The sequence below is a fragment of the Acanthopagrus latus genome, chromosome 1 (genome assembly GCF_904848185.1).
Source record: "Acanthopagrus latus isolate v.2019 chromosome 1, fAcaLat1.1, whole genome shotgun sequence".
Classification (NCBI taxonomy): domain Eukaryota; kingdom Metazoa; phylum Chordata; class Actinopteri; order Spariformes; family Sparidae; genus Acanthopagrus; species Acanthopagrus latus.
Window position 1 is genome coordinate 20230203 of NC_051039.1, and position 27977 is coordinate 20258179.

At 40.9% G+C, this 27977-nt stretch overlaps 1 protein-coding gene across 4 annotated transcripts in view; it reads left to right on the plus strand.

The window, feature by feature from the left end:
* LOC119022564 (cytoplasmic phosphatidylinositol transfer protein 1-like) overlaps window positions 1-27977 on the plus strand; it is a 75696-nt gene that overhangs the window by 9572 nt on the left and 38147 nt on the right. The window contains exon 2 of one of the 4 annotated variants that reach the window (XM_037103564.1): window positions 27431-27550. The exons of 2 other annotated variants lie outside the window; for them this stretch is intronic. In XM_037103564.1, the coding sequence (XP_036959459.1) occupies window positions 27503-27550 (48 nt within the window). In that variant the 5' untranslated portion in view covers window positions 27431-27502. The remainder of the gene's footprint in view (window positions 1-27430; window positions 27551-27977) is intronic. One more of the 4 variants, XM_037103573.1, reaches the window with a different exon arrangement.

The window sequence follows — 27977 nt, forward strand, 5'->3', positions numbered from 1 at the left end:
ACATCTACAGTATTTATGCGTTGTGGGTGAAGACACGCTTATACAAGGATTTGGTATGAAACTGCTTTGTGTCACCATGGAGTAAAAGAGGATTTCTTCCACCAACAAATCACAGGAGGGATAAGAGCCGTTTTCCAGCAGCAGCCACAGTCTGAAGGTGGCTGCTAAATCTGTAAAGTGAGGCTGAAAATAGAGACAAGGCAGCTGATTGTTTTTGACCAAAGTCACTCTTCACGTTTCAGGAATGGCTAAAACGACATGCTGAGGTTAGAATAAAGCGTGAACTTTGCATTTTGCTGTTTTGTTCTACATCAGCATGACTGAGAAATTCAAACGATTTTTTTTGTATTTGGTCTTATTGTGAATATACCTTTTGTATCTGAGTACTGGCACTCAAATATGTACAAATATGGTACAAGGCTGAGAGGCTGGAAAAGAGAAGATGCGAGTGAGTTAATGGAATTATGTGAGAGATGAAGCTTCCCAGCCTCTTTACAGTACTTGACATTACAGACATTCATTTGGTGCTCTCAGCCAAGCACCTTCAAGTGGATTTGCGCACATTTCTTTGTTGTTTATCAGAGGAGATTCCACAGGCTGTGGCTGAGCTGCTCTGACAGGAAAGTTTACAGGATTTACATGGAATAGTTTATTCTTCTCCTGGATGAGGTTTTTTGTGACGGGTGGAATGATGAGTCCATGCCAATGTTTGCATGGCTGCACCTGTGTGGGAACTTACAGTGTCTGATAAGTAAGTTGATGATGATGTAGTGATATATGATACTCATGTTTCATATCAATTATACTGTGTGGAGACGTGGATTAAAGAGTATATCTAGCCTTTGAGATATTACTTGCACATTGTTCATGATTAGGTTTTTCCCTCAGGGGAGACTGACAGTGTGTTTGAACGTTACCCAGCTGTGCATACACGCACTGACACTAAATATTCACAGAAGTTCACTGGTGTGAACAGTTTCTTTTTCTCTTTGTGGCCAATAATAGCTCTGCAGCAGTGGATGATTTTGTAGAGAGTCAGAGATCGTGAACAGTTGGTTTTTGATAGCCAAATCACCTCTAAAACACTGTTCAAAACACTTTTGTCAATGTCTGACATGTTGACCAAATGTTCTTGGGTGTTAAGGGAAGCTTTTAAAAGTGCATATTTTGGCTGCAACTGAGGATCGTTGTCATGACTGAATAATGCTGATTATTTTCTCATTTAATGTCAGGAAATTCTAAAAAATAGCCAGTTATTTGATATACACCGATAAATGTTGTCTACACACACCCCCAATATTTTTTACATGTATTACATCATTATAGATATAAAGATTGTACATAGTCACCAAGCTTGATCTAAAGAATGTTGGGCATTTGTGCTTTCAAAAATGACTTATGACTTAAACTGATTATCAAAGAAGTTGCTTATTTTTCTGTCAGTCAACTAATCTATAAATCAACAAATATTTTTCAGGGCTCCTGAATAAGTCCCTCACTTAACATGACTTCACCAGTAAACTGTAAAACACGCTAACTTGCTGAAAATGCTGAAAGATGCAACAAATAATTATTTATTTGAAGAAAACCCGAACACTTAAATTGTCTTGTGTGCTCCTGTGCTAGCAGTGTACTGTAAACACCAACACTTCCCTCATGCGCCGAGTACTAGGAGTCTGTACTGCTAGCTGTACAGCTAACTGAGGCACCAGCAGTCAGCGGTTAATATCTTGATTTGTTACTCCCTATTTGTTTAATTTGTTGAGTATAAACACAATATGTGGCCAATTCTTACATGTTGCACCTTTTCATATTAGCTTGTTATGCTAATGCTAGTCTGCCAACTTGTCAAATGTTTGAAGGCCATTACTGTCATCACGTAAACAGTGTCCCAACTGTTGACTTATATGTTGCCATGCTAATATTAGCATTCATCTTGTTGCAAAGCTTAGCGTAAGTAAGTAGCTGAAGGTGAAACCATAAAGCTTGATTCAAGATGATCTAATTCTGCCAGTGTACAGCTTCGCCCACATTATTACAACTTTACAGCTTTCGTGATGTGCCACCCTCAGGCCAACTGTACATTGTATTGCACTTCTGTTAGTGATATCCAGTAAAGTTTATTCATCAAGCCGACAGTTAAAAAAAAAAAAAAAATCAAAATGCTAGTGTAATGCGATGGTATACAGTGTTTCCCACAGTATTTTTTGAGACTATGGTGCTTGGGACCATTTTAATCCTCTAGCTAATTATCAAGCCGAATATCCATCGTGCTAGTTAACGCCAAGGACTGTAGTGGAAGACGACAGCAAAATATTTCCTTTCTCTAACACTGGATTTATTTATGCCAGCGGGTTTTCATGAAATTGGATTTGTTTGTGAAAAAACTAGATGTTTTTGTGATACTCTTCAACTCACCGTAACAGTCAGTCATAGGCGACATTTATGTCATTTTGTAACTAATTCATGGCTGCTTCGGAGCGACACACAGACCCACCATCTGTCACCGTGTGTGTGTGTGTGTGTGTGTGTGTGTGTGCAAGTGGAGGAGCCTCCGAGGGCGTGAAGCACACTGCTCCAGGTTCAAAAACATCTTCATATTATTATTTTTTCACTAATAAAGCCCTGAATTAGCAGTATTGAAGTCATTAAAAGTAATGCAAACAAAAGAGACTGACTGAAACGTTGGTATGCATTGGAAAGGCGGAAATATTTTTTCACATTCCATATTTAGACTATGGCGGGCTGCCACAGTCTTGTCAATGTATGGTGGGAAAACACTGGTGTAACACGAACGTTATTGCTGCTTTTTCTGGCTCCAAGATGGCGACACATGCTTAATCCAATTCCAGCCTTCAAATTACCCTCATGAAAGCTGTGTGTATGTGTGTAGGTGTTGTCTCATATGCTACATACGTGTTTCCACAGCGCATGAATTGGTGAGAAATGAGCCATCATCTATGTTACTCACAGTGTGACTTCAAGCTAAAGACCGATTGAATGAATTAATGAAATTAATTAGCAGCATTGTTGCGCTGTTGGATTTACACCGCTCACAACTGACTTATCTCTCATTCCGTGGGCCTCTTATCTCCACACATCTACATTTCCCAGTCATGGCTTTGAATGGCTCATAAACACTCTGCAGGCCATCTCATTTTTTACTCACCAAATTTCCAAATGCTCTTTATGTTTTATGAAATACCGAGCAGATTTATTGCATTTTCTTTAATGCAGTAGAACAACACTTGGCTGTCGTGAAGTTAAGTGTTGCAAATTACAAAACAACAAACATAGCAGTAAGTGAATTTGGACTCTGGCTGTGATGCAGAAACATGGTGTACAAAGGGAGATTATGAGCACTGTTTTGATTTGGAGGGTGTTCTGTTTCTCTCTGTAGGTAGTCCTGTGCTGTATTTCTGAAGCCGCATGGTACTTAGCACTGTTGATATGGTGCTATAAGCCTTCTATCAATATCAGATTGCTGATCAAGCAAAACAACAAATAACTGTCTCCTACTTTATGACTAATGTTGTCTGAGTGAATTCAGCGCAATTATCCATCAAATGCACACGGTGATCGTTGCTTAAAATCGCACACTTTTTTGCCTGTTTGCCTGAAGTTATGGGCTGCCTTTCTAACTGGAAAGGTTAAGCAGGACTATATGCCTCTACTTTGGGTTTGTAATGTGTTCAAGGTCATCTGACTATAAAACACGCTCCACCAACTCAAATATAGGCTTCGTAATTTATTACTATGAACTCTTACACAACACAACACTGGTTCTGAATACAGCTGGATGCTTTTTGCAGTGATATTTTTCTTTCTGTTGCTTCATTGTCCAGAGGTAACCAAACATAGACACTATGGATTGTCCCCTCTCTCCTTTTTCATCAAACGCTTCCTGTTCGATTGTAATCCTCTTGGTCAGCCCAGAATGTCACCTTCTATTGAAGAGGCTAAGGAGAAACATTATCACGAGGTTCATTATGTGGTGCTCATAAGCTTGATTTAGGCCTGTACTATCTCCATTACTTCAGCAAATGTTGCGTTGATAATGCTATCACTCGAGTGTGAAAATGTCTTCAAAGTGGCCTTGTGTTTATTTGGTGACACTATCAGCGCCCGGCCATGCTCTGTGTGCTCTGACACTGATTAGGGGTTTGGCTGTATTGTTAACTGTTTGCCTTTATTTCTGACTAGCTTTTACCACTGGAGGCTATGAAGCGTGAGCTGTCATCTGATCGATGTAATTTAATGTTCTGGTGGTCCTTTCTGACCAGCTGTAGTTTCCCTTGTGGAGCTGTGCATGTGTACCTGTTCACAGGCACAGACCTGATGTTTTATTACTACCTGTACTTGTACAGAACCTGCTAGTCTCTGCTTTTACTTGAAAGAGAGACGCTGAGATGGAAAAAGTGCAACAGAGCGTGGAGGCAGAGAGATCTAGAAACTCTTTCTCACTTTTTTTTTTTCTTTTTGGATTAGTCGTAGAGATTTATTGAGAGAGGATGAGTGTAGACAGATGGATATGAGGTGAGAAGAGGGTCGGCAGATGCTTTCATACGAGTTGCCTACTGTAAAATACATGCAAATGGGAAGAGGGAGAGAGAGAAAAGAGGTTGACAGACAAGAGGTGGAGAGAAGCTTGAGTAGCTGCATGAAATATGAAGATTGGTTGAGAGTTGAGGATGAAGTCATCTATGGTTTTATGCACCCAGTGGTTTCTGAGAAGCATTTTAATATTGTGTCAGACGGACTGGGCTTGTTTACAGACGCATTAAAAAAATGATGTCACCCGTTTCCGCTGCAATTTCAACAGTTTTAAAAGCATCTCGTTGATAAATATGTGTGTGTCCCCCCCCCCCCAATACTCATTCAGTTGCTTTGGCTCTTAAGATTGCAGCATATTGCAAGTGTAAATCCTCAGCTGCAGTAGGTTCACCGTTGTTTTGTACTATTTTGTACTTTCTGTTAGAAAGTTTCTAAAGGTTCGCTTTTTCACTGGGTGTTGAGCAGGATACTCATTCACTCAGGATAAGAATACACTCGCGCACACTGGTCATCATGCTGTTCTGCTATGCCTCCAGCCCACGCACAGGTGCAACGCATCTTTGGAAGAACTATCAGCTCAGCCCACACACTGAACACATACACACAAATTAGACTGGCTATAGATAGCTATATGCTGACACACTTCATTATCATCTCTCGTTTCTATGGTAACCAGTGCCATCCATCACTACCATTACCCCAATAGCGGAGTGGATTATAGTGATTATAGTGTAAGACCATCCCTAGGATAACTGTCAAATAATGAGGCAGATGATGGAGTCTTCCCTTCCCTCAAGCCTGGGATTTAGCACCAAGCACTTCCTCGCAGTGTGTATTTCAGCTTAGACACAGTGAGGTGAAGATAAATAGGCTGCGCTAACATTCTCAGGTAAATATAATTACTAATTTGTCACTCTCAGGTGCTTGAATGTTGTTCTGAGGATTGATTTCAGTGAGTTATTTGTTCATTTAAAGCATTTGATTTAAATACTGCAAGTTACAAATTGTGTGTATAGTAATATGCTAACACACTGATGTTATGCAGGTACAGTGTTTACCATGCTTATATGTTACTACAGTGTAGTAACAGCAGCCTACCATTTTCTAATCAGTAATACATCAGAAGTACTGCCGTGGTTGATGAGACGTTATTACAATCCAGCTTAAGGTAAACATGAATGTCTGTGCCAAATCCAAATTTAATCACAATCCTATCAATAGTTGTTGATACCACTTAAAATTATCAACCTCAGGGGGATGTAAGCGAGTAGAAGTCAACCATGACCAAAGTCCAATGTTTGTGGCAATCCTTCGCCAGTCCGTCCAGTAGATGTTGAGATATTTGACAGAATAAGTGAGAACTTTGACCTTCTGATGACATTTATTGAAAAAGTTTGGGCATCTGTGAATGTTTGTTAGGACCTTGATGCCAATGTATCCAGTTGCTGATAAAGACAAAAGCGGTGGATAGACAGACCAACATTGACATCTCTCTAGCAGTGCCTTAGGAGTGGCTGGACTAATCCATATTGGAGACATTTGGACACACAGATTTAAAGAAAAAACATCATCTTGTAAAAATCTATAGCCACCTACATCTGCATCAATTTAGAGTCACATAAGGTAGCAGAGTATGTTTTTGCTCCCAAGGAAAAAAAAAATCTTTTTAATTTTTGAATCCCTTGCTGGCCGTCACCCCACTGTGTAGCAATTAGCCTCTCAGTAGTGGCAAATCTATTTAAGTCAGTTGAGCACCGACATCAACGGGCCATGCTGCACACGTCTTTGAAGCAGGTTGTTTTGATTAGAAGTATTTCAGTGGCTAAGTGTCACAGTCTTTCCCCACAGGCCCTCGATGTTTACACTACATGTGCATATGTTTTATCAAACTTCCAACCTTGAAAAACATTGCATGAACAAATTACAGTGAACAGTCTTTTGAGTCACAGCTCTGTTGTCGTCACTCGGAGGCTAAGGGCCTCTGAGTGACGACAGTTTGATATTTAGCGTGGAGAGTCTTCATCGCCACCCGTGCATCCTGTGTTTGCTAAAAGTAGCAGCTCGAGTGCAGGTGGAACTGTCTACCACCAAAATACCAAAGCGCTCCCTTCACGGCCATTTTAGGTCAGTTGTACGGATTCAGAACTGCGCTGGTGTCAGATGGAAGATGAGTTTGTCCACGTTCCCAGTAGGTTGAGTCTTTTTTTATACAAGCTACAAGGTTTTCAAGGGAGGTGCGGCGTGCTACAAGCGTGGGAGAGATGTAGGGTCAATATCTCCCCTCTGTCACTTTCACACGAGAGGATTGTGATGAAGGGACACCGAGATCATCATCAACCCACTGACCGCCTGCTGAAATGAAGCTAATAAACTCCATGTCTTATCTTAATGGCTTCACAGTGAAGGTTGATGTTCAGTCAGTCTTGGCTGCTGGCGGGAGAGTGATAGCGTGAGAGGGAAAGAGAGAGAGAGAGGGGGATGTAAGGACAGAATTACTGTCTCTCACATGATTGTGAGGTAAAGGTAGGTCACATTCTCAACCCCTCTCTGAGAATTAAGAGTGAGGATTGATTTTTTTTTTTCTCCTCACTGCTGCATCTGTGTGTGCTAGCTTGTGTGTGTGTGTGTGTGTGTGTGTGTGTGTGTGTGTGTGTGTGTGTGTGTGTGTGTGTGTGTGTGTGGACTTTGTGTATACTTTCCCTTGTTTTAGTGTCCTCTTCAACTGAGTCAGCCCTGACCACGGCTGATTTGTAGTGTGATTTAGAGGATTAGGGAGCGAAAATGCCTGCTAAGATGTATTGACTAACGGAAGTGTGTGTCTGCAGTTGTGTGTACAGGGTGCACAGGCTGTACATGGTGCTCAGGGAAACTGAGGGAGGAGTAATGTTTGGAGGAACCAGAATGGAGATGTTCTTATCTATTCATTTAGCTAACAGGAGCGTTAATCATACTGAAGGCTCCAGGCAGGCAGTTTCAATGTGATAGGATTAGACAATGAGGACATTACCTTGACAAAAAACAAAACAAAACTGATACCAATAATAATGACTTGTATTTCTTTTTTCCATGAGCTGTCATGAATTAAAATGCTGAAAGAAATTAAGTTTATGTTCGTCTTTTTCCTCTATGCGATTATGTGACCTTTTTGGGATGATCACGGGCGTTTGAGCAGGGTCTTGAGGTTCCCCACCTAGAAAACTTTTAACAGAACAGATTCCTTCCCTGTATTCTGGTTACTTTTTAAAAGGTGGGCTGACACTTTTATTTGGGTAAAGAGAACAATTATGGGTACATTTTCATCTGGATGCATATTTATACATTTATTAAAAAGCTGTATGAAATAGCAAGTAGTTCAAAATCCAACACATAGAATCAAAAATGTAATTAAATGTATAAATTATTGTGACACAGTTATGCACCATCAATGATTTAAGGAGATGGGTGCTTTTACTGTCATATTTTACATTAATTTGACAAATAAAAACTCATGATTTGAAGAAGTGGGTGGTCCCTTGACCCTAGTGTAATGACTCTGATGCTCATGGCTGACACTGTTTGCTGATCAAAATTTCCCCTCCCTGTTAAATTCGAATTGGGGTTAGAGCCTGTGAAGAACTCAGGGCAGCTTAAGGACAGACTTGTGACATGTTTAAGATTCAAACCACCTGACTATGTAACAAGGGTTTCACATGACATAGCTGTAACCAGCTGATTCATACAGCCCCATCCCTTACCCCTTGAAAAAAACAAACCGAAAAGGAACTGGACAAAGGATTTTTGTTATGAGAGAAAAGATAGGCATCTCTTAACCAGTCCTTTTAAGCTTTAAATTTGTCATTTTATTGTGAAAAGCAGGTTTCAATTAGCCTTAGATGTTTTCAGTTGTTTCATTTAATTAAGTCTCATGTGCTTAATGTCACAATGCTCATATGTACTTTGAAAACACTGATTATCTTGGCCCATTCCGAAATGCCGGTGAACAGACGGACGTTCAGCTCTGAGTGATTCTGCATGACTATCAGTCTGTTTCACAAGTCTCATGAGCGCAGCCTTTCTGATCCCTCACTGTCATTCCAGCCAGAATAAGCTCGACAGCACGCCGATGACAGAACTCAAGTCTGAACTTCTTGGCGCCCGTTGACCCATGGAGGGCAGAGGCCACTCTACTAGAGAAATAGTGAAGAGCACTTGAGTCCTCAGGATTTGATGCCGTGAAAAGTTCAGTGTGATGAAATACTTAAGCGGAGACTCTGTTATGTGATATTCAGGCAACAAGAGTTGTAATTGTTGTGGAGCACACTGAACGGAAACAGAGAATATTGTGTAAGCAAAGACGAACAATCTTCATTTTATAATGTAACTTGTAACACACACTAATTACTAAATACCTGCAGTATTATACTCTCATATTGCAGAGACTCAGAGCTAGGCTATTGATGTAGCCTTTGTAAGAAGCAATACATAAAGTTGTGGAACTGGTTTGAGTTGAACAGGTTCAGCTCTTGCTGGAGAACATGTTCATGTGGGCCTGACCAAAAGAGCCGATCAGGAGTAATATAATAAAAGGTAAAGAGCATTTTGTCTGGCATTTAATTTAGTTACAAATTAGACACTTCCATTTTTTGTGGAAAATGCTTTTTTTACTAATCTAAGTGACCTTCAGCATAAAGCATCAACTACCAGCTTGCTTGGTAAACACGGGTGCGCTGTGTGCAGTCGAGTTGTGTCACGTTATAGAAGATTTCTGGGTATCAAAATCCTCACATTTCCAACAGGTGCTTTTTGGAGCCCGCAGGTATGTGAAAATTGCATAATAGAGCTTTAAGGTGTTTACCGCGTGCTCTTCAATCTCACAGGGTTTCCATAACAACAGTGTAATGTTTCTTGACAGCCATCTTAAGTGTACCAGCGAGTGGAAAGGGGGGAGAAAAAAAAAACCCACTTGAGAAGGTTGATTTGTATGTACAAGTCCCATTCTGTTCATTTAAAGTCGGTGGTGCAAACAGTCTAAGTGTGCATCTCATAAAGATGGTCTCTCCTCTCTTTTATCACGCTTCACCCTCCTTTCACTGTCCAGGTTTTACAGCCCTGGAAAGGCAAACAGGGGGCAGATGTGCCGGCTCTTTAAATAGACCTAAAGAGGTCTTAACAAGCAGCATGCCTGGCTCTAGTTAAGGCCGTTTGCAGCCCCTCAAAAATTCCAGGAATCGCTTACAATTATGGTAATTTACTCTCTCTTTATTTATTTGATGTTGTTATATTTTCTTTTTCTGTTTAACCTGTTGACACTGTTCAGAAGTCATGAGAGTCAGATGGTGAAGGATGTGAAACATTTAGCTCAGTTACCCAAACCTACGTAAAAGAGCAGCTACATTCAAATCTTTATTCACTATTACTATTAACCACTTTTAACATTAATTCAACATGCGGCATTAAAAGGGGTGGGTGGGGGCAGCGAGGCCCGTTCTTGGTTGATTTAAACTCCAAGTCTTTCTCTGTAGCTCCTATAGGCTGCATGGAGTCACTGGTGTGATTCATCCCATATTGATCCCTCTGAGCTTATTTTTTACTCTCTTACGTGTTGCTTTCTAACCCGTTTGTTTGGTGCTAACATACTGCAGATCACTTCCCACACACATTTCTTTTCTTGGGTGTCGACGCTTGCATGTTTTTGTGCTCATATGAATCACTTTCAACCCACATCCTTCTCTCCTGAGGACCACCCTTTTCAAAGCCCCGTGCTACAATCCTGGAATTCACCCGCAGGGGGGAAGGAGGGATTCTGGTGTGGTATAGTGCCTGTATGGAAAAAAAAAGTGTTGCATGGAAACTATTCAATACTGTTATATACATGTGAAAAAATCTATTTACAGACACACATTGGCTGAAGAGTGAAGGTACACCCTCTCTGCACCCAGTAATTAACTTTTTCCTGTCAACTTGACCTCTGGATTGCATAAGCCTTCCCGTGTGTGAGTGTAAAGTGAACATGCTTTCCATTTAAGAAAGAAAGAAGGACTTTGTTCAATGAAGAAACACACGTTAGAGAAGACAAGGATTATGCGAGAGGGAGAGATGATTTCTTTTGCAGCAGTGTCCCATTGAAGGTTTGGATTCTCTGTTTGGAATACAGAAAAAGGCTCATTAACAAGCTGGTCACAGCAAACTTCATGTGGGATAGCTGACAGATTGAAAAAGCAGCAGTGTTTGATGAATACAGAGGGATTGAGATGCATTTAAGGCTTCTGTAGACCTTGAAGGTCACTCACATACATGAACAGAAACATTGATCTGTCAGTATGAATTAAAAATGATGTCATTAACATTAAACGAATTGCACAAAACAAAAATCTAAATGTTCAGTCAACACATCCACGTCTATATCCAATAAACTTTGCTGAAGACCTTTTTAGATGTGTGAACTCACGAGACATTAAACGCACTCAGCTCAACACACTTGGTGCTTCTCCTGTCACAGCCTTACTTGATCCGCTATGACCAGTAGCTTCCAGCAGCTAACACTTGCTAATATTTCTATATATCAGTCCAGATTGCTGACTTTATGCCTTTTTCTTGACTTGTTTTATCCATTTAACATTAACCTGTAATTGTGTATTGCGGTCACTAGTGGCTGCTGTTTAGGAAAAGTTAGGAAGCCTAATAGCTCCAGTACCGTGAACTAGCATGCTTCCCTGTTAGCTAGTGCTTACTACTTCACGTGCTAATGAGATAGCTTGCTTACAGGATAAAATCTGAGTTTTTTGCACTTTATTTGCATTGTATTGTGAAACTGCCAGGGGCCTCTGGACTATTGCCTCTAGCAGTGATTAAAAAAAAAGTGGTTTCATAAGAGAGCATTAGCCGAGATTAGCACGCTAACTTCAGTCGAGATCTCTGCAACACAGCACATGCACACCACTGACATAACCTTAACACTGTTTTACTTCCCACTCTGTTGACAATGTTGTTAATTCTTAGAATGCTTTAAACTAAAATCCTGTCCATACGTTACAAACTGCCCCCTGAAGTAGAGGTTTGAATAATGCACGGACAGTAGCACTTCGCTCGGTTTGACAGAGACGTGGAAACAGAAGAGTGAGACGGTCATAAAACTGAGCCAAGCCAGCATTTAACCTTTTCTCCGAGGCAGGAATGTTTTGCCGGGTAATTAATAAGATATGGTTCTGTCTTGTCTCCGTCTGACTCCAAACATTCTCTCCTTCCAACTTCCTTCCCCTCTGTAACCCTAGTGATGTCATCGCACACAGCCTCACACACGCATCCAGCTCCATCCACACGCTCTCTCTCTCTGTCTCTCTCTCTCTCTCTCTCTCTCTCTCTCTCTCTCTCTCTCTCTCACACACTCACACACACACACACACACACACACACACACACACACACACACACACACACACACACACACTGGCCCAAGAATCAACATTGCAGATATTTTGGAAAAAGTGGAGTGATTTCCTCGAAATAAGGGGAAAGAGAGGCACGGCTGCTGGGCTGATTTGGCCTTAATAGGACTTTGACGTCAGTGGGAGGAAGAACTAGACCGGGGTGCATATTTCTGTAAGCTTCACTCAAGAGGCCTTAACAGAAGGCCTGTTGCAATCCCTTGTTTTGCTGCTAACGTGAAGTAGATCACAGTTTTCATTTTGTCTGAGGCTCTTGTGTTTGTGTTCGGCAAACGTTGTTATCAATGCATTATGCAGTGAAATCAGAGAGTAGAAACATAACCAATATAACTAACTTGTAATGTTTACTTTTATATCAGTTCATTATTTTACATCAACTGTAACATCAACGATAAGAATATGGTTTAGTGTTGAAACCCACATGCGCGCTGTACTCATTGAGCATTTGGAACCTTCGGAACAACTTCCATGCCAAGATGGATTAGGTCATCAGCTCAATGGATCGCGGTTACCCTTCAGTCTGTCATTGTCTGTTTTTGGGATTGACCCTAGTCCTGGCTATGTGTGTGAAAAGCACATTTGCAGCATGTTTGCAGATGGATGACGCAAGCAGCTGGTCAGGCAAGTGGGAAGTGTTCCAGAGGGCTGAACCATGTGCTGAGGCCGAACGTCAAGTTCCCCTCTCTGTTTGTTTACCTTCCCCCTTCCTTCACTGGGTGGCTTCACTGCTCTGAGTGGAGACATGTGGAGAAGGCAAAGAAAGAGGGAAGAGAGGAATTCAAGAGGAGGAAGAAAAAGGGAGACGAAATGAAAAAATTAGTCGGAGCCGCTCTGACATCGTTGACAGCTGGGAGGAAGTGCTCTGCAGCGAGCAGAGGCGGTGCCAAAAAAGAGAGTTGTCCTCAAATGCAGCGTATAACACGCTGCATGTGGAGTTTGTTTCTACCTTACAATGTCGGCATGTACAATCTCCTGAAAAGGCAGTTGGGTAAACGATCCAAATATATTATTTCATCACTTTTTTTTGAAGAAAATTTAAAATGCGTTTATGCTTCTTTTTTTCACACATTTTCAAGGCAGCTCCAGTCGAGATAAGCCTGTTACAGGCAGCAGGTTTTGTAAAAGGTGACATGACTCTGAGAAGTTCAGAACGATAATACTATGTATTAGCTTTGGGTCTGCTCAAAGACTCGAGAGGTTTTATTCACCACATCAGCTCCCATCCATCGTACGAAGATCGAATGTGGACTGCAGAAATGAGATATGTGCTTTCAACAATAATGACTTAACGTGTGGCTTGTTCGTGGTTTATCTGACTGCGTAAAGCTAAAACTGTTACCACAAGCTTTGACGCTCTGATTAGAATTTATGATCAGATTCATGAGACCACAGATTGGCCCAGCGTCATGGAAAATCAGTCATGAGCACGCATGGGTGTGGGCACTTGCATGTAGCTGTATTTAGTGGCGTGAAGCCTTTGTGACAGAAGCAGCAACATTTTGTTTTTTTATTTATGCGCTCCAAACATTTGGATGTCATCAACTATTTATGTGACCTAAATGACAGGCTTTTAATAATTAATGGTTTGAGACAACAGTCTTTAATGATTTAATCAGGCTAATTACACATTATATGGATGATTTGGGAAATTATTCTAGGGCAACATTCTTAATAAGCATGTTTTTCAAAGTTAAACAGATGAAATTAACTCCACAAATTAGCAAAATGGTGTCAGGATGAAATTGCTAAATATTTTAGTACGCATCTCTGGATTTGGGCTTGTACCAGTCTTTTCTTTTTCTCAAACCACAAGAAGTCTCACTTCTCGATGTTGTTTATACACACTGGAGCCTTGACATCTGTGAGGTTGTTTACTGACCAGAAAAGCCGAGGCAAAATGAAGGAAATCGCACTGTGTTTGTGGTAAGAAGGTTTTGTCCTGTCATATCACTGCCCTTCTTGTAATTCACCAATCGGTACAGCTCAGTCTATTCCAACTCCCTCGGATAATGTTTTGACTACTCACCTATCTGTTTCCTTTATGCAGTTTGTCTTTGGCCTTGGTCTTTGTTGGTGACACCGCTATGGAGACACTGTTAGCCACGGAAACACAGGCAGACAGAAGGTCAAGGACATTCAGACAGAAGTCTCTTTGGTTAGATGAGTCAGCTTCATTTCTGCTTGTTGACCAAACAAAAGGGAGACAGCTGAAAATACCACGACACTACCTGATGCAGGTGTGTTGCAAGAGGTTTTGTTAGTTACTATGAATGCTGACTGAAATCATATTTATTTTTGTCTTCCATTGTCTTTGCTTTTGAGGGAAGAAAAAAAATGTCTTCAACACAACATTTTATCACTGGTGTTTGAACTGCACTGATGGAGAGCTGGAGTCCAGCATTACATCTGGGCTAGCTGCAGCTTAGCGATCATAATGCAGTTCTTACTGGGTTCATACGGTACGTAGTTATTTCAACTGGTCATAAAGAGCCTCAAATCTCCAAGGATATGGCTTAACTTTTTTTAAATCTGGGATTGTCAAAGCCAACATTTCTTTTTGTAGAAGTGATCCCAGGCCGCTGCTGGCTTTGGATGGAGAGCCAGCAGCCATTAAGTAATAAATGTCTCCCCAGTGATTTACAAGGACTGAAATGTCTTGTCTTGACTTCCTTTCTGGCCACAACACCTCATGCCTCCATCTCTCTGCCGCTTTCTCTTGTCATTTTTTCTCTTCTTGACACACATACACAGACAAATGGTTCGCAGGCACAAAAAGACCTCTGCAGACATGTAATGCAGTTCTGTTTAGCTGCGTAAGTCCATTTTAATCCACTTATTCTAGTAGCTGCCTGCTCGTTGGCGGTGCCCTTTTTCTTTCTCTCTTGCTTTGTCTTTCGGCCTATATGTGGGCCACATCACAGCAGGATTCTTTATTCTTCATATCCTCACTGGATGAAATGTCAGTCTTTGTGGTAGGTTACACTACAGCAGATGTCAGAGAGCAGCGCTGTAGGCATTTATTGATTTTTTTTTTTTTTTTTTTTTTAGCCAATAGGGGACAGCAAACACCCACAAAAGCTACCACCCCATAAGGTTATAAGGTTGTTATGATTACTGCCAAAAGCGAACATTTGTTTTGGTAACAACATTAACATTTATTTGGAATTGTGTCCAATATGCAATTTCCAACTCCTATTAGCTCTTCCTTACTGTCTGCTGTTAGCATAACTTGGTTTTTGCTGTTAGGTTAACTTTTTGTTGTTGTTAGCTTAACCGTTTATTTGCTGTAAGCTTAACTTCTTTGTAGTTCGCACAACATTTTATTTCTGCACCGCTAGCTTAAATTTGTCTTTTTGTTTCTACCATAGCTTTGTGTGTGTGTCGTTAACTTAACTTTGGCATTAGCTCAGTTTTGTCAGTCTGTAGCATACATTTTGAGCTTTTTCGCTGGGTACAGATTTGATTAAAAGCAGTGCCATTGAGTTTAAAAGTATGGGGAATTCTCCATGAATAGGGCACTTTGAGCATATTTCGTGTTGGGCTTAGTCTGATTTCATGTTCATATCAAAAACACTGATAAATGTAAAGCAACCTCAAGAAGTTCGTCTTTTGGTCTATATGCAGATGTGAATATCTCCAGTGTAAATATTTGCCTTTTTGTTGTAGTATATTATAGATAAGCCAGTTATTTAGACATACCTTATGAGGGCTTTGCTGTGACTCGTGAATAGTCAGAATCGTCTGCAAGACTTGTCTGTGTTCTGACACTCAGCCTTGATACAGTTTCAGTGATTTATCCAGCATGGAGGAAACGCTGGCCAACAGGGAATAGGGTTACTTAGCAGTTTATCAGAGGGGCTCTGTACTCTGCAATCTCTCACTGCCTCGACAGAAATGTCTGAGATTCTTGTTGCATCAGTTTTCACTCCGAGACAGCTGGGAGAAATGTGTACAAAACATCCAGATCTCACACACGCACGTGCGTGCACACACATGCACGCACGCGCGCACACACAAAGCCTCTCTGTCTCGTTCTTGCTCATACCAGCCGTCACCTCCCGTCAGGGAGCTGTTGCAATGGACACTCGATAAGGAGAGCACTATTGATCTACCTGCAGGTGGCGAGGTAACGGAGAGCCCATTACTGCTTTAATAACACACTTTCCTCTGTGTCAGCCTGCCATACAGGCTCTGCAGCCCTCGGCCTGCCCCAACACACAGCCCTGTGTAGTGCAGAGCGTTGCATGAGACCGACACTGAGACTGACTCAACATGCTGAATTACACAGACCTGCTGGTTCTGTAGATCAACATACATCACCTTTAGGTATTTGGGCACACCCAGATGTGAAAGGAATTTCCCACAGAGGATGTCTGACAACTTCTGTGCAGTGTCAGTGTGACCCAAGGTGGAAAGGACTTATTTAAATATTGCTTGGTCCTTGTGTTTCTCTCACTGAAATGTGCCAGATACGTGCCAGATACTACAGTGCATGTTTTTCTTCTTAACGTTGCATTTTAGATTCAGGTAGCCTTTTTATTTGTTAGTGGTATTTCAAATGCCAGTTGTTTAATGGAAGAGTACATTTAGTGACTTGTGGTTTACTCCTGTGAGTACAGGCAGTCAGGCGACTCTGTTCCATTAAATGTTTCTCTTGTGCTAATGGATGATGAGAAAGAAAACTGAAAATACTTTCTGCACCATTTTCGGCTGACTTTTGATGCAGTGCTTTCCAGCATTAACTTTCAATCTTGAACATAATGATCGCTCTCGTGTTTCTGGTTTTTCACAGTTCAACATTTGTTGGCGATCCCTCATTGAAATGCGTAGACTAGGGGATTTGGACAGAACAGGGATCATTGGATTCAACTGGTTTCCCCCAAAACATACAGACAAACACTTGGCTCTAAGTGGCCTGTAAGGGTGATGACCTCTAACAATGAGCCCAGTCAGAGCTGAGAAATCTGGAAAGCAGGGAAGAGAGAGATGGGGTATGTTAACATGACAAAATTATCTTGTTGGTCAACATTCCTGACATACTGTAACCCTGCTGACTATCATTAATTTGGTTTCTGAAAGGTCTTTGTGGTTATGTGCGCTGCCTGCAGTGGTGTTTGCTTACTTCTGTGTTTCACTGTTATTTGTTTATCTCACCTCACTATTTTTTAAAAGGCTACTGTCTGTCAACGTATTTCTCTGTATCCTCACTTGTATAGATATGCCTTGTGGTACCGCTCCTCTCCTTACCTTTGACATTTACCATTCACCATCACCATGGCATTCACCATCGACCTCCAATTATCCAGTTCCAGGAAAATCAAGTCCATTCTTCGCTTCCCAGTAAGCTTTGTGAAAGAAAGACAGGGGGGCGATTTGGAAACGCTTTGATTCCCATGGTGATACAGTGCCAACTGAGCTCATTTCTATTCTTCCACTGTTCCTGTTTTTTTTTCGTCATCTTTATTTCTTACTCTGGTTGATTTGTTTGTGCTCTCTAATGTGTTTGTGGTTCCCTCGCAGTCCAGAGAGTAAATCCGAAGTTTGTAACGGGTCCAGTTTGTTGTCTATGGAAGTGTAGGCATTGCAGAAATCTTTAAGATAGAACACTTTGAGTTGGATCACTCTCTGCTCCTTTGTTTCTGCTTCTTTCTGTGTGGTCTGCCTCTGTCAATTAGTTATGGTGAGCAGAGAACACATAACTGTATTCATACAGAAGTCAGAAGTCAATGACCAGCAGAGAATATTTATAATAATATCTTCTTCTAGTTTCTGTTTGGGTTTCCGTTGGGTTTCCGTTGGGTTTCAGTTTCGGCTTAGAGATTTGGATAAACATTCCACTATTCTATCAGCCTAAAATATAGCTGCTAATTCATACCTATACAATTGCACAACCCCCGATCAGTAACTGGGTGCATGTTATATGGATCAGTCATCTTTCAAATATGTGATTTTGTATCCCGATCAGGGCTTCAGTGTCATACCAGTATGCCTGACATCCAGTAGCCAATAGAAATAGTTTAACAATCACCAACAATTATAATCGTGTTTTACAATGATTTGATTGGATATAATTTAATTTGATTTACAAATAAATTTAATTGAAATGTATTATTGGGTGCACCTAAATAATGTGCTGGTGCACCTAAATGTAAAAGTAAGATTAAGGTGCACCAATCAATGTAACAATGTGGTCCGGAGCCCTGCTGATACATTTCAGTATTGATATTCATTTTCTACAAAATCACTTGATCGATTGATCGAATAGATTGTCAGTACCTGATGGAACAAGGTACTTCCTCATGTGGATGCAAAAATCCTATTAAAGAAACAGTATTGACATGGAGCAGCTCTCCCTCATGATTTGCAGCGTTGCTCAATGACCTCATACATCCAGAGATGTTAAATCAAATCAAATCAAATAATATCAAATATCTGGTATGGCAGGGCACATATTGTCATGTAATTCTAATCCGTAGTATAAGGAAAAACAATGCCCTTGATCGATTGTGGACTCTCAGGGCAGAAAACAGACTTGTCCTGTGCCAGTCATATTCTTATTTAGTAAATTAATGATAATAATCTTTACTGACACAACTATATGTTCATTCTTGTCTTGACACAACCCAGATTGCATTGAAGATTTATGAATGAATGGAAAAGCCTTTGGAATAATTCTTGAGCGGTTTGCCTGTTGAATGTCAAATGCTTTATCTCATTTAAAGCAACGTTATGTAACTTTTCTACCTTAAAATAGCAGCTTCAAAATCATTTTGATGCTACAGTGTCTTGTCACAGCTATCAGTTGTTTCTACGCTATGTGACTTTAGTGAGAGGGTAAGATCACAGCTTTACATACAAGTTTATTTCAACATACAAGCTGTTATGATGTAATGAGTTTTGTTTGAAGTTAGCACCTGCATTACGTCCGACAAACTGTCACAGACCTGGGATTTGTATTTACTCAGAAACTGTAGGGGTCGCCAAATGACACAATATGCCAATTTCTACATAACATTGCTTTAATAACGTTGAGGACTGGGTTCATTATTTTATTTAGAGCTGAAACAGCTCTCACTTTTATTGGATTTTGTTTTCATTAATAAACACTTTCCCCTTCTAGATATACCAACATTGGTTTAAGCCTATTAATGGTGCAGTGCTGAGAAAACACCGTAGGTTTGTTATTGCTATTATATCAACCTATGATAAACTCACAGGTAAGCAAAGAGTGTAAGTATGTGCACCATTGTGCCACTTCCTGTGGACTTATTATAATTATATAATGTGCCCGAGTGTGACCTTCTGTGTGTTACTATCTGTGTGAACTTTCGCTCCATCCGACCCACTGCCTCCCTGAGGCCCCACCTGTCCCATATTTTTCAGAGACACTTTTCCTCCCTCTGAATGCCGATGACTGCTGACATTTCCGCGTTAGATTCCACGATGAACATATAAGTGTAACGCCTTGTAGCCAAAGAAAGATGGCCTGCATTATGGTGTGTACAGACCTGTTTCTCTTTAAGCACCCAGGAGACCCTGAGTACAAACATCTAAATACATGCTCAGTTTCCCAGAGAATCAGATTGTAAAATGTTACACGATGGCTTAACAGCTTCGCCTGTGTTAAGCTCCACATCCGCAAAGATGTGCGGGATGGAAGCATGTTTTTACAACCGTGTAAGCCGGGATCACACAAAAAATTCAGTATGATATCACTTCCTCACAGATACTTTTGCTCTGTTCTTTATGTTATTAATTAGTCACATTGATGAATGATGTGTCACCTATTTTTTTTTAATTAATAAAATAGTCTGTGAAGTTGTCTGTAAAATAACCCTGCTTATGCACCCAACAGTCCAAACATGTTATACGCCAACAAAATTAAACAACTAACCTACTAGGACAAATCTTGTCAAGTTTTTCTCATCCTGCCTTTTTTCCCATTAGCCTCTTCTCATGTATGAATTTGTTCAGCATTCAGCTGTGGCTAATGGATGTAGATGGAAGGAGAGATAACAGTTGCGAGGGCTTTTAACAAGTAAAGTGAGGTCACCATTAGTCCTATTAGGTTATTAGTCTACATCGCATTGTGGCCTCTTGAGAACACAGGAAATCTATACATTAAATGTTGAATACAAGATATCCATTAATGCATGCCCATTCTCTAGTTTACAATCCATTTGCTCATTTAATCCGTTATTCAAAGTGCATAACTGCACATGAGCCAGAACATGTGCAATCATTCTGCAGCCAGAGGATTCACGTTTCAACTTTTTTTTTTTTTTTTTGCCAGCAGCTGTTTAGCTCCACTCTGTGCCTATCAGGAGGGCTGTCAGGCTCGAGTCCAATTTAAACGGGATTAAATTCACAGTGGCAGACTCTGTAATTCTAATTATTATCAATCCATTCACAATTGTAATCCATTATACATCTGCTGTGTCATATCTGAAACAAATTACCTGCTGGTTTTCACTGAATTCTGAGGTCATTTGAAAATACATGAAGGAGTAGGATGTCATGTTTTAAGCAGTAGATTTACCTCACACACAGGTATGGTCCTGCAGCGTTAACACAGGATATGAATGGCTGCACCCACTTTCCCTCTGCGTGGAAACTGTAGCTGTCCAAGGTACTGAATTCTGTTTACAGCCCAAGTGGTTGGCCTTGGCACGTTGTGCATTCACACACACACCAAACGCACACACACACGCACACATGCGCACACACACATACACACACTCACTTTGTTGGAGAAAATGCTGACATCTACACTTTATCCTCAGCTATGTCAGCTCTTAGCTGCGTGTGTGTGTGTGTGTGTGTGTGTGTGTGTGTGTGTGTGTGTGTGTGTGTGTGTGTGTGTGTGTGTGTGTGAGAGATGTAGAAACAGTGCATATGCTTGTTTCTACCACACCATGTTTTAACAACACTACACACGTACTACACTCTACATGCTAATTTAAATAAAAAAGCATTAAATACACTGCAGACTGGTGATGTGTGTCCTTCAGTGATGTCAGTGTACATTGTTGTTTTTAGTGTTGTCTGAGATCAGCATCACAGTTTGGCAGCACTCCCCTTCTGCTCCTTCATCGCCCAAGGTGACTATATAGAAGCCCGTTGCCTCAGCCTCAGGCTAAAAACTCTTTCAAGGTGGAAGACTTATCAAGATGAGCAGCAGGTGCTGTGGCGCATCCCTGACTGACTGAGGCAGAAGAGTACAAACTGTGTAAACATGCTCAGTGTGATGTCACAGCTGAGATGTCACATGATGGCCTAACAGTTTTGCTTTTGTTGAACCGCTGCCACCGACGTATTGTCAGCACATTTGAAACCTGCATGCTTAACTTATTGGGTCTTCAAGCTTGTGTTGATAACTATGACCGACTTATCGGGGTAATACTTAACATCTTAATTTTGGGCAAGTTTATGCAAAAGACATTCATATTTACCACGTTTGATATCTTGACTATGAGGCCAGCCGTCCTCCTCTAGTGAGTATATAACATCATGCTATTCACTGATGGGTGTGTGAGTGAGAACAGGATGCGCAGCTCCAAAAATAGAAAATCAATATGTGGTGGCCACTGTTGATATTGAGGCGGACCACCACAAATAAATTAATGTGTGGGAAACGCTGCGTGTTGTCTCCAGACAAAAACAAAGTTGCGTATTGTGATTTTAGTGTCAGGTGGAAAGGGGTTGTTTCACAGTCTATACAGCAATGTTCAGGGTGGAAAAAACTGGATGGAAACGGATTAAGCAGAAGTTTACATAGGCTCATAAAAGGTTAATCTATGAATTATTATTTTACAGAGAGGGAAGAGACACAGTTGCAGGAATTAAAGGAATGTACGTACATGTGGGTAAGTGTTCATCTTTGAAAAGCCATGTCATTATACTGAGGCACGATTTGGGAATTCACAGATGGTAAAAGATGCAGGATTGTTATTTTTGCAATGGAAAAGGCTAATTAAGTATTAAATAGTTGCTTTCAGCTTCTTTTTCATACATCTCTCAGTGGCACGCTTCAGACCACAAACCCCAGAGCAGTATGATTGTTGGTGCAGCACCCAAGGGAAGACTTCTATGAATTTGGAAGAAGGAGCGTGATTGTTGAAATTATGTTCTGGCCTGTAGTTAAAAACTGGGAGTACTGTTTGTTCAGTCAGTTTAATATGCATTGTATAACCTCCAGCATATTTTGGCATCTGCTTTCTCAGACACATAAATCTGCAGAAAGCCTTTACGCAGTTTTTTATTGTTCAGTCTTTTAATAGAAAAAGTACTTCCTCAATAGTGTTTTGTGTTGCCGTTATATAAACAAAAAAGAAAAAACGAGACGGTTAGTCGATTTCACAACAGTGAAAGATGCTTGTTTGCGAAAAGTGTGAAATAATTGAATTATTTACTGAAATAACGCGACATTGGCATTGTCCCCCGGGACAAATCTAATGAATAATTCTCAAAAGCTGAGTTTTGGTGAATGGAAAAATGGATTTATGTTCATTCTCTATTACACTAAAAAACACAGCAAAACTGCGTAACACACCATGAGCTTTATCATGACACAATTACTAAAGCAAGCATAATCAGTAAGCGGTAATTTTGAGCTGAACATTTCACCTCCTCTTGCTACCAGGTTGTAGCTGGCTCCTGCTGGTTGCGGTGACAGGAAGGATTTATCACTATATGTATGTTTTTCCAGGGGTTCACTGACAAATCGTTTAGCAACGCACTTCTTAATTCTCTAAAAGGTCAGAAATGTTCTCCAAGCTGGCATGTAGACTGAAACAGCACTGCCTTCCAAAGGGCTGCGTTAGTGAGGGACGTGCTTTTTCGGGTTTAATCTCGTACACCCTGATTCTACCAGGCAAGTCTCGGCCACGTAATGGCCACATTATGACACTCTTATGATATCGATGTGCATTTAATGCATAGCAGTGATGGTATTTAAGTGAGTTGTAGTGATCTTTGTCTTGAATTGTTGTTAGCATGTACATATGATTATTCTTTAGAATACATATTTTATCTTTATGACTGCAAATGGCTTGTTAAGATAGTCTGCATTTTGATGGCTGACGTCACCACAGCTGGCTTGTTTGACGTTTTGCATACATTGTAATTAGAATATGAGAACTATAGCTGTCTGAAGATTGATGCTCTGGGTGGAAATGGAGCTGTGGTAGTGCTTATAGTTACAAATAATGTTTAATTAATGGAAGCACGCTTTTGTGTGAATCAGGACTGTTGCTGACAAAAACGAAGCCGCAAGGTGAAGAGTCCTACGGACTCTTGGATCGAGCAGGTGTTTGCATTTTTACCCAAGCATTATGTCCATTGAGACACCAAAACCCAAAAGGACGTGGATTCATTGACAGTTAGCTGAAGATGAATTGCCTGCATGCTCAGTGTGTTTGTACATGTGAGTGTGCCTGAGTATGAGTTTGTGTCCCAGAGTCTACAGCTATAACTATAATTAGCTCTTGTGTTTTGGTTGCCTTGGTAGCGCCACAAAGTCCATGTGACTCTGTGTGTGTGTGTGTGTGTGTGTGTGTGTGCGTGTGTGTGTGAGTTTGCCTTAACAAATGCGCAATGGCATTTTTCCTTTCCTTTACAAGATACATTTGGACAAACCTAGGCGAGCTTTAAAATGCACACGTTGTGCTCTTCGGTCAGAAACACGCCCATCATTTGAACAACTGCAGAAGTACAGCATTAGACAGCAGTAGTAAAACTGACTGTGTCCACATCAGTAATCTTTGTACCAATTTATTTAAACCCTGGTGCAGTTGCTTTGGTTCAGTGGGAATAGCGAGTGCCATTTAAACTCAGTCGGCGTTTCATGGCAACACAAAACATCAAAATGTGACTCCCAGTCCTCACCCAAGAACACAAATGTGTGTTCATTAAGAAGACCTTCTAAATGCATGGTTCAGACCAGAGTTAAAGCATGAGCAGCAGCCAGCACTTCCTTGGCACAGCAAAACAGAGGGTGATCTGCACAGTGGACTGATGTTTGGCTATTTCTGTCAGCTCTTGCCTGGTGTGGACTTCAAGTTGACACAAGTGAAAGGGTGCAGATGAGGCAGACTTTGTTTTGGTTTACAATAGCAACTTGTTGCCAAATTTCTGTCCTATAAATTTGCTGCTTCTGAGTTATTGTGACAGCCTTTACAAAACACTGATTTACATTTACTGGGCTGCATGAGGGTGAAATGAATCGAGTACACAGATCAAACAGATCAAACCCTCAATAAACACATTTAGTCAGATGTTACTTTAAGGCACTTTGAGGGAAATGAATACTTTTATTTAAAGAAAATCTCTTCAGCGAAGAGCACATTCCTCAATACAAAGGTCTCTTTAGATCTCTTTCTCTTGGTCTCGCACATACATGTAGAGAAATATAAAGAGGTGAGGTAACTGGAAGCTGAAAAGACGACAGACCCGACTGGAGACAGGGTGAGTGATGCTGGCTCAGGCGTGTGTGAGCTGACCAATCAGAGCATTTGGAAAGTGGGCCTTAGAGAGACAGGAGCTAAAACGGAGTGTTTCCGACAGAGTGTCAATACAGAGCTGCTGCATTGGACTCTTTAGGGCATTAAAGCTTGTAAACCGAAGCAGCTGCCCAAAATAAAATGATGTACATAAAAACGAGCATACAGTAATTTGTCTCCTTTAAATTTGCTATTATTTTAAGGCATATCGTATATTCTGCTGCCCATTCCATCCCACTGACAGAACAGTCGTATTGGTGTTCCTTTTGAGGGTGAATGCGTGTTATTATATGTGTTGCCCAAGCTTAGTGTCCATTAGTTTGTTACTGTTCCAATAATAAGCTATTGATTTTTCTCAGCTTGTCGATTTGACAAACCTTTTGTTGTAAACAGGCCTGTTTCACACCTGGGTTAATTAAGTTCACTGCCTCAAACAAATCAATCACATTTTATAGGACATCAATACAGCTTTAAGTCAATGATGTTATGTATTCAACCATACAGGTTTGAATCTTGGGTTTTATATGATGGTTGGTTATTTATCAAGAGCTTCATCAATAACAAACTCAGGATGTCCAACTGGTTTGTCAGTCATTTACCTTAAGTTGCTTCTTTCTTCACTGTCACACAATTCTAATGGTAAAATAAAGCCAAAATCATGTTCCTGATGACAGAGGAGCGATTCTGAGCACGGCTGCTGAGGAATTAACCTCAGCTGGCTGGCCGCTGCTGTTGTATTACGTCAAGAATCATTAGCGCGTGTAGAATTACACCAGCGTGGACAGTAACACTATCCGACCCATCATTATGCAATAGCCCAGCGTGCCACATTGCATCAGTAATGCACAGGTCATGAGAGGGTGACACACACGTCAACGGATGATAAAAGTCAGAGACCAAGAGATGGGGAGGGGAGGCAAGAAAAATGGCATGACGTAAAGGAAGAGAGAGAGGTATGTGCATGGTCAACACACATCTTTGTGTTCATTACTGAGTAAGGCACAGGGGTCAGAGGGGTCACTTTTAACCTGATGCACATTGACATGTCTAAGTGCTAACTTGCCACTGTTAATTGTCAGTTAAGTTGCCAGAAAAGACAAAAACCCATCAACCGCCAGCTCCAATTTGTCCAGACCGTGTCGACCGACTGCTTTTTACATGGTGCGTTCAGGTGCTGCTCGTAAATTACAAACCTTGTGTAGAATTCAATTTATTTGCTGCATTTTGTGTTGTCAAATATCACTACATACCTATTTTGAATATCTGAGATGATTTCAGTACTCATTTTCTGCTGCACTGATAAACCAGTAACAGATGCGCTTTCTTGCGTTCTCTTTTCTCCCACAGCGAGTTGAAATGTGCAGCGCAGACAGACACTTTCATTTGATAGCAAAATATTTAGACTTCGGTGAGAAGTAAGTCTTAACTCACATCGTTGTTATTAATTATTAATCTTTTAATGAGAATCTGAAATTCCATCTGTGTTGTCCCACTATTCCTCTGTAGAATCAAAATTGGTATCAGATATTGATCATTTTCCAAGAATTTCAAAAGAATTCCAGTATGTTTATAACACTCTTTGTGAATATTGCCTTAATGAATTTGTTCTTGATTATGTGTTCTTGATATTACAGAGTGTAGTGGAGTGTAGACTCAGATTTTTTTTTTTTCTTTTTACCTTTTACCTTGTCTTCATCAGCCTCCATAGCCCCTTAAAAGCCAAAATGTAACCCAAAGAGGTATGAACCGAACCTTGGTTTTGAAGAGTTGTTACACCCCTGGAATATAATACCTTGTATAAAACAGGATTTCAGTGTATGTTTGTTTCTAAAGGAATTTTGTGTTTTTTTTTCCCACCTCACTGTGGCTGACAGCGGTCTACATGTCCTGCAGGTGTTTGCACAGCTGCTCTAATTAGGTGCTGCACAGTGTTAGGGTCTCAGGCTGGTCCTTAGAAGCTGTAGCATGCAGTAAATCTCTACACTCTGATTTTGATGAGATTGAATGGCATGGCACGGCTCCAAATCTCAAGAAAAAGTAAAAGATTGAGGTGAGTGGAAGTGTCAACGTGTAGAGCGTGCAGCTGCCACTAATAAAAACTATCATGGGTAACATAATCAGCACAGCACTTCAGACAGTTTCGAGTACGAGTGAATACTACAAATACAAGGTGCATTGATGCATCTGTTTCTGGTGTCTCCAGTAATCAGATGACGGGAGTCTACAAAATAAAAGCTGCATCTTTTGAATATCTGTACTCCAGGACATAAACATTACAAACACAAAACATTCATCCATCTGTAGTGCCATTCACGTTTGTTGAAATCTACAATACTATTGTTTTCACATAGCAGCTTTAAGATGACGCATACATTGACTCTGAGCGCACGCCTCTCACAGTCCTCTGATATCGGCTGATTAGCTGGGCTTGATGTAAGAGTTTTTATTTATGGCTGTAGACGTTAGCTTCAGGTGAAAATGGCTAACATGAATGGGGATTGTTGTGTTGCAGAAGCCACGCACACAAGTTCATAGAATCCGACATGTGCCCCAAGATGTCCGTTTATAAAAGTACTCAGTGAGTTTTTATTATCACTTGCGGATGATCTTCGGCTCCCTCTGACATACCTCCTACACAATTAACGATAGCCTAATGTCTGCCAACAATTCAGAGCATGGGAGCAACATCACAATGTAACTTTATTGTTCAGCTGAGGCTGCAGACTCTTGATTATGCTCTGTCTCTGCATCGATGCGGAATCTTCCACATCTGCATCACAATGCAGCCTATAATCAAGACATTTCCACACCTCTATTCATCAGGTAATGACTCAATTGGAAGGCCAGGGAGTAAAATTCTCCTCTAGATACTTTCTTTGTAACACCGGCTTCCCCTGTCGTGATGCACCTGAAATGAGTGTTATTCTTTTTTTTCTTTTTTTTTTAATGGAGTCATCAGGTTGAGCCGTGAAGTAAGACTGACGCATGAGTAAGAGATGGTGAGGGCGGTAAAGATGACAATGAATGGAGAGCAGAGAAGGACAAAGAGAGAGGAAAGAGGAGGAGGAGGAGGTAGGGAAACTGACTCTCCCTTGTCCCTGATGATGAAGTCAAACTTCACCCATCACTGCTAAAAATAGCACAGTAGTGGCTCTGCTGCTGCCACACACAACACACACACAAACACACATGCACACATCCCCAGTGGGGATTCCCATCAAAGCTGCCTTCACCCATCCTGACCTTTACATTTAAGTTATGTTTGCTCACTCCCTCACTCTGCCATTCACAACCTTCCTGTGTGGTATAAACCAATCGCTCGCACGCACACACGCACGCACACATGCACACGCTTGGTTACTCTTTTATTCGCCTCCCTGTCCCACACACATCAAGTACAGATCCCACACGACTGGTCTTTATAACCAGCAGCCTATGCTTTCCTCTGTGGAGCTGCTCTTTGTACATTTAGCTGAACAACTTGCACATTAGTTTCTTC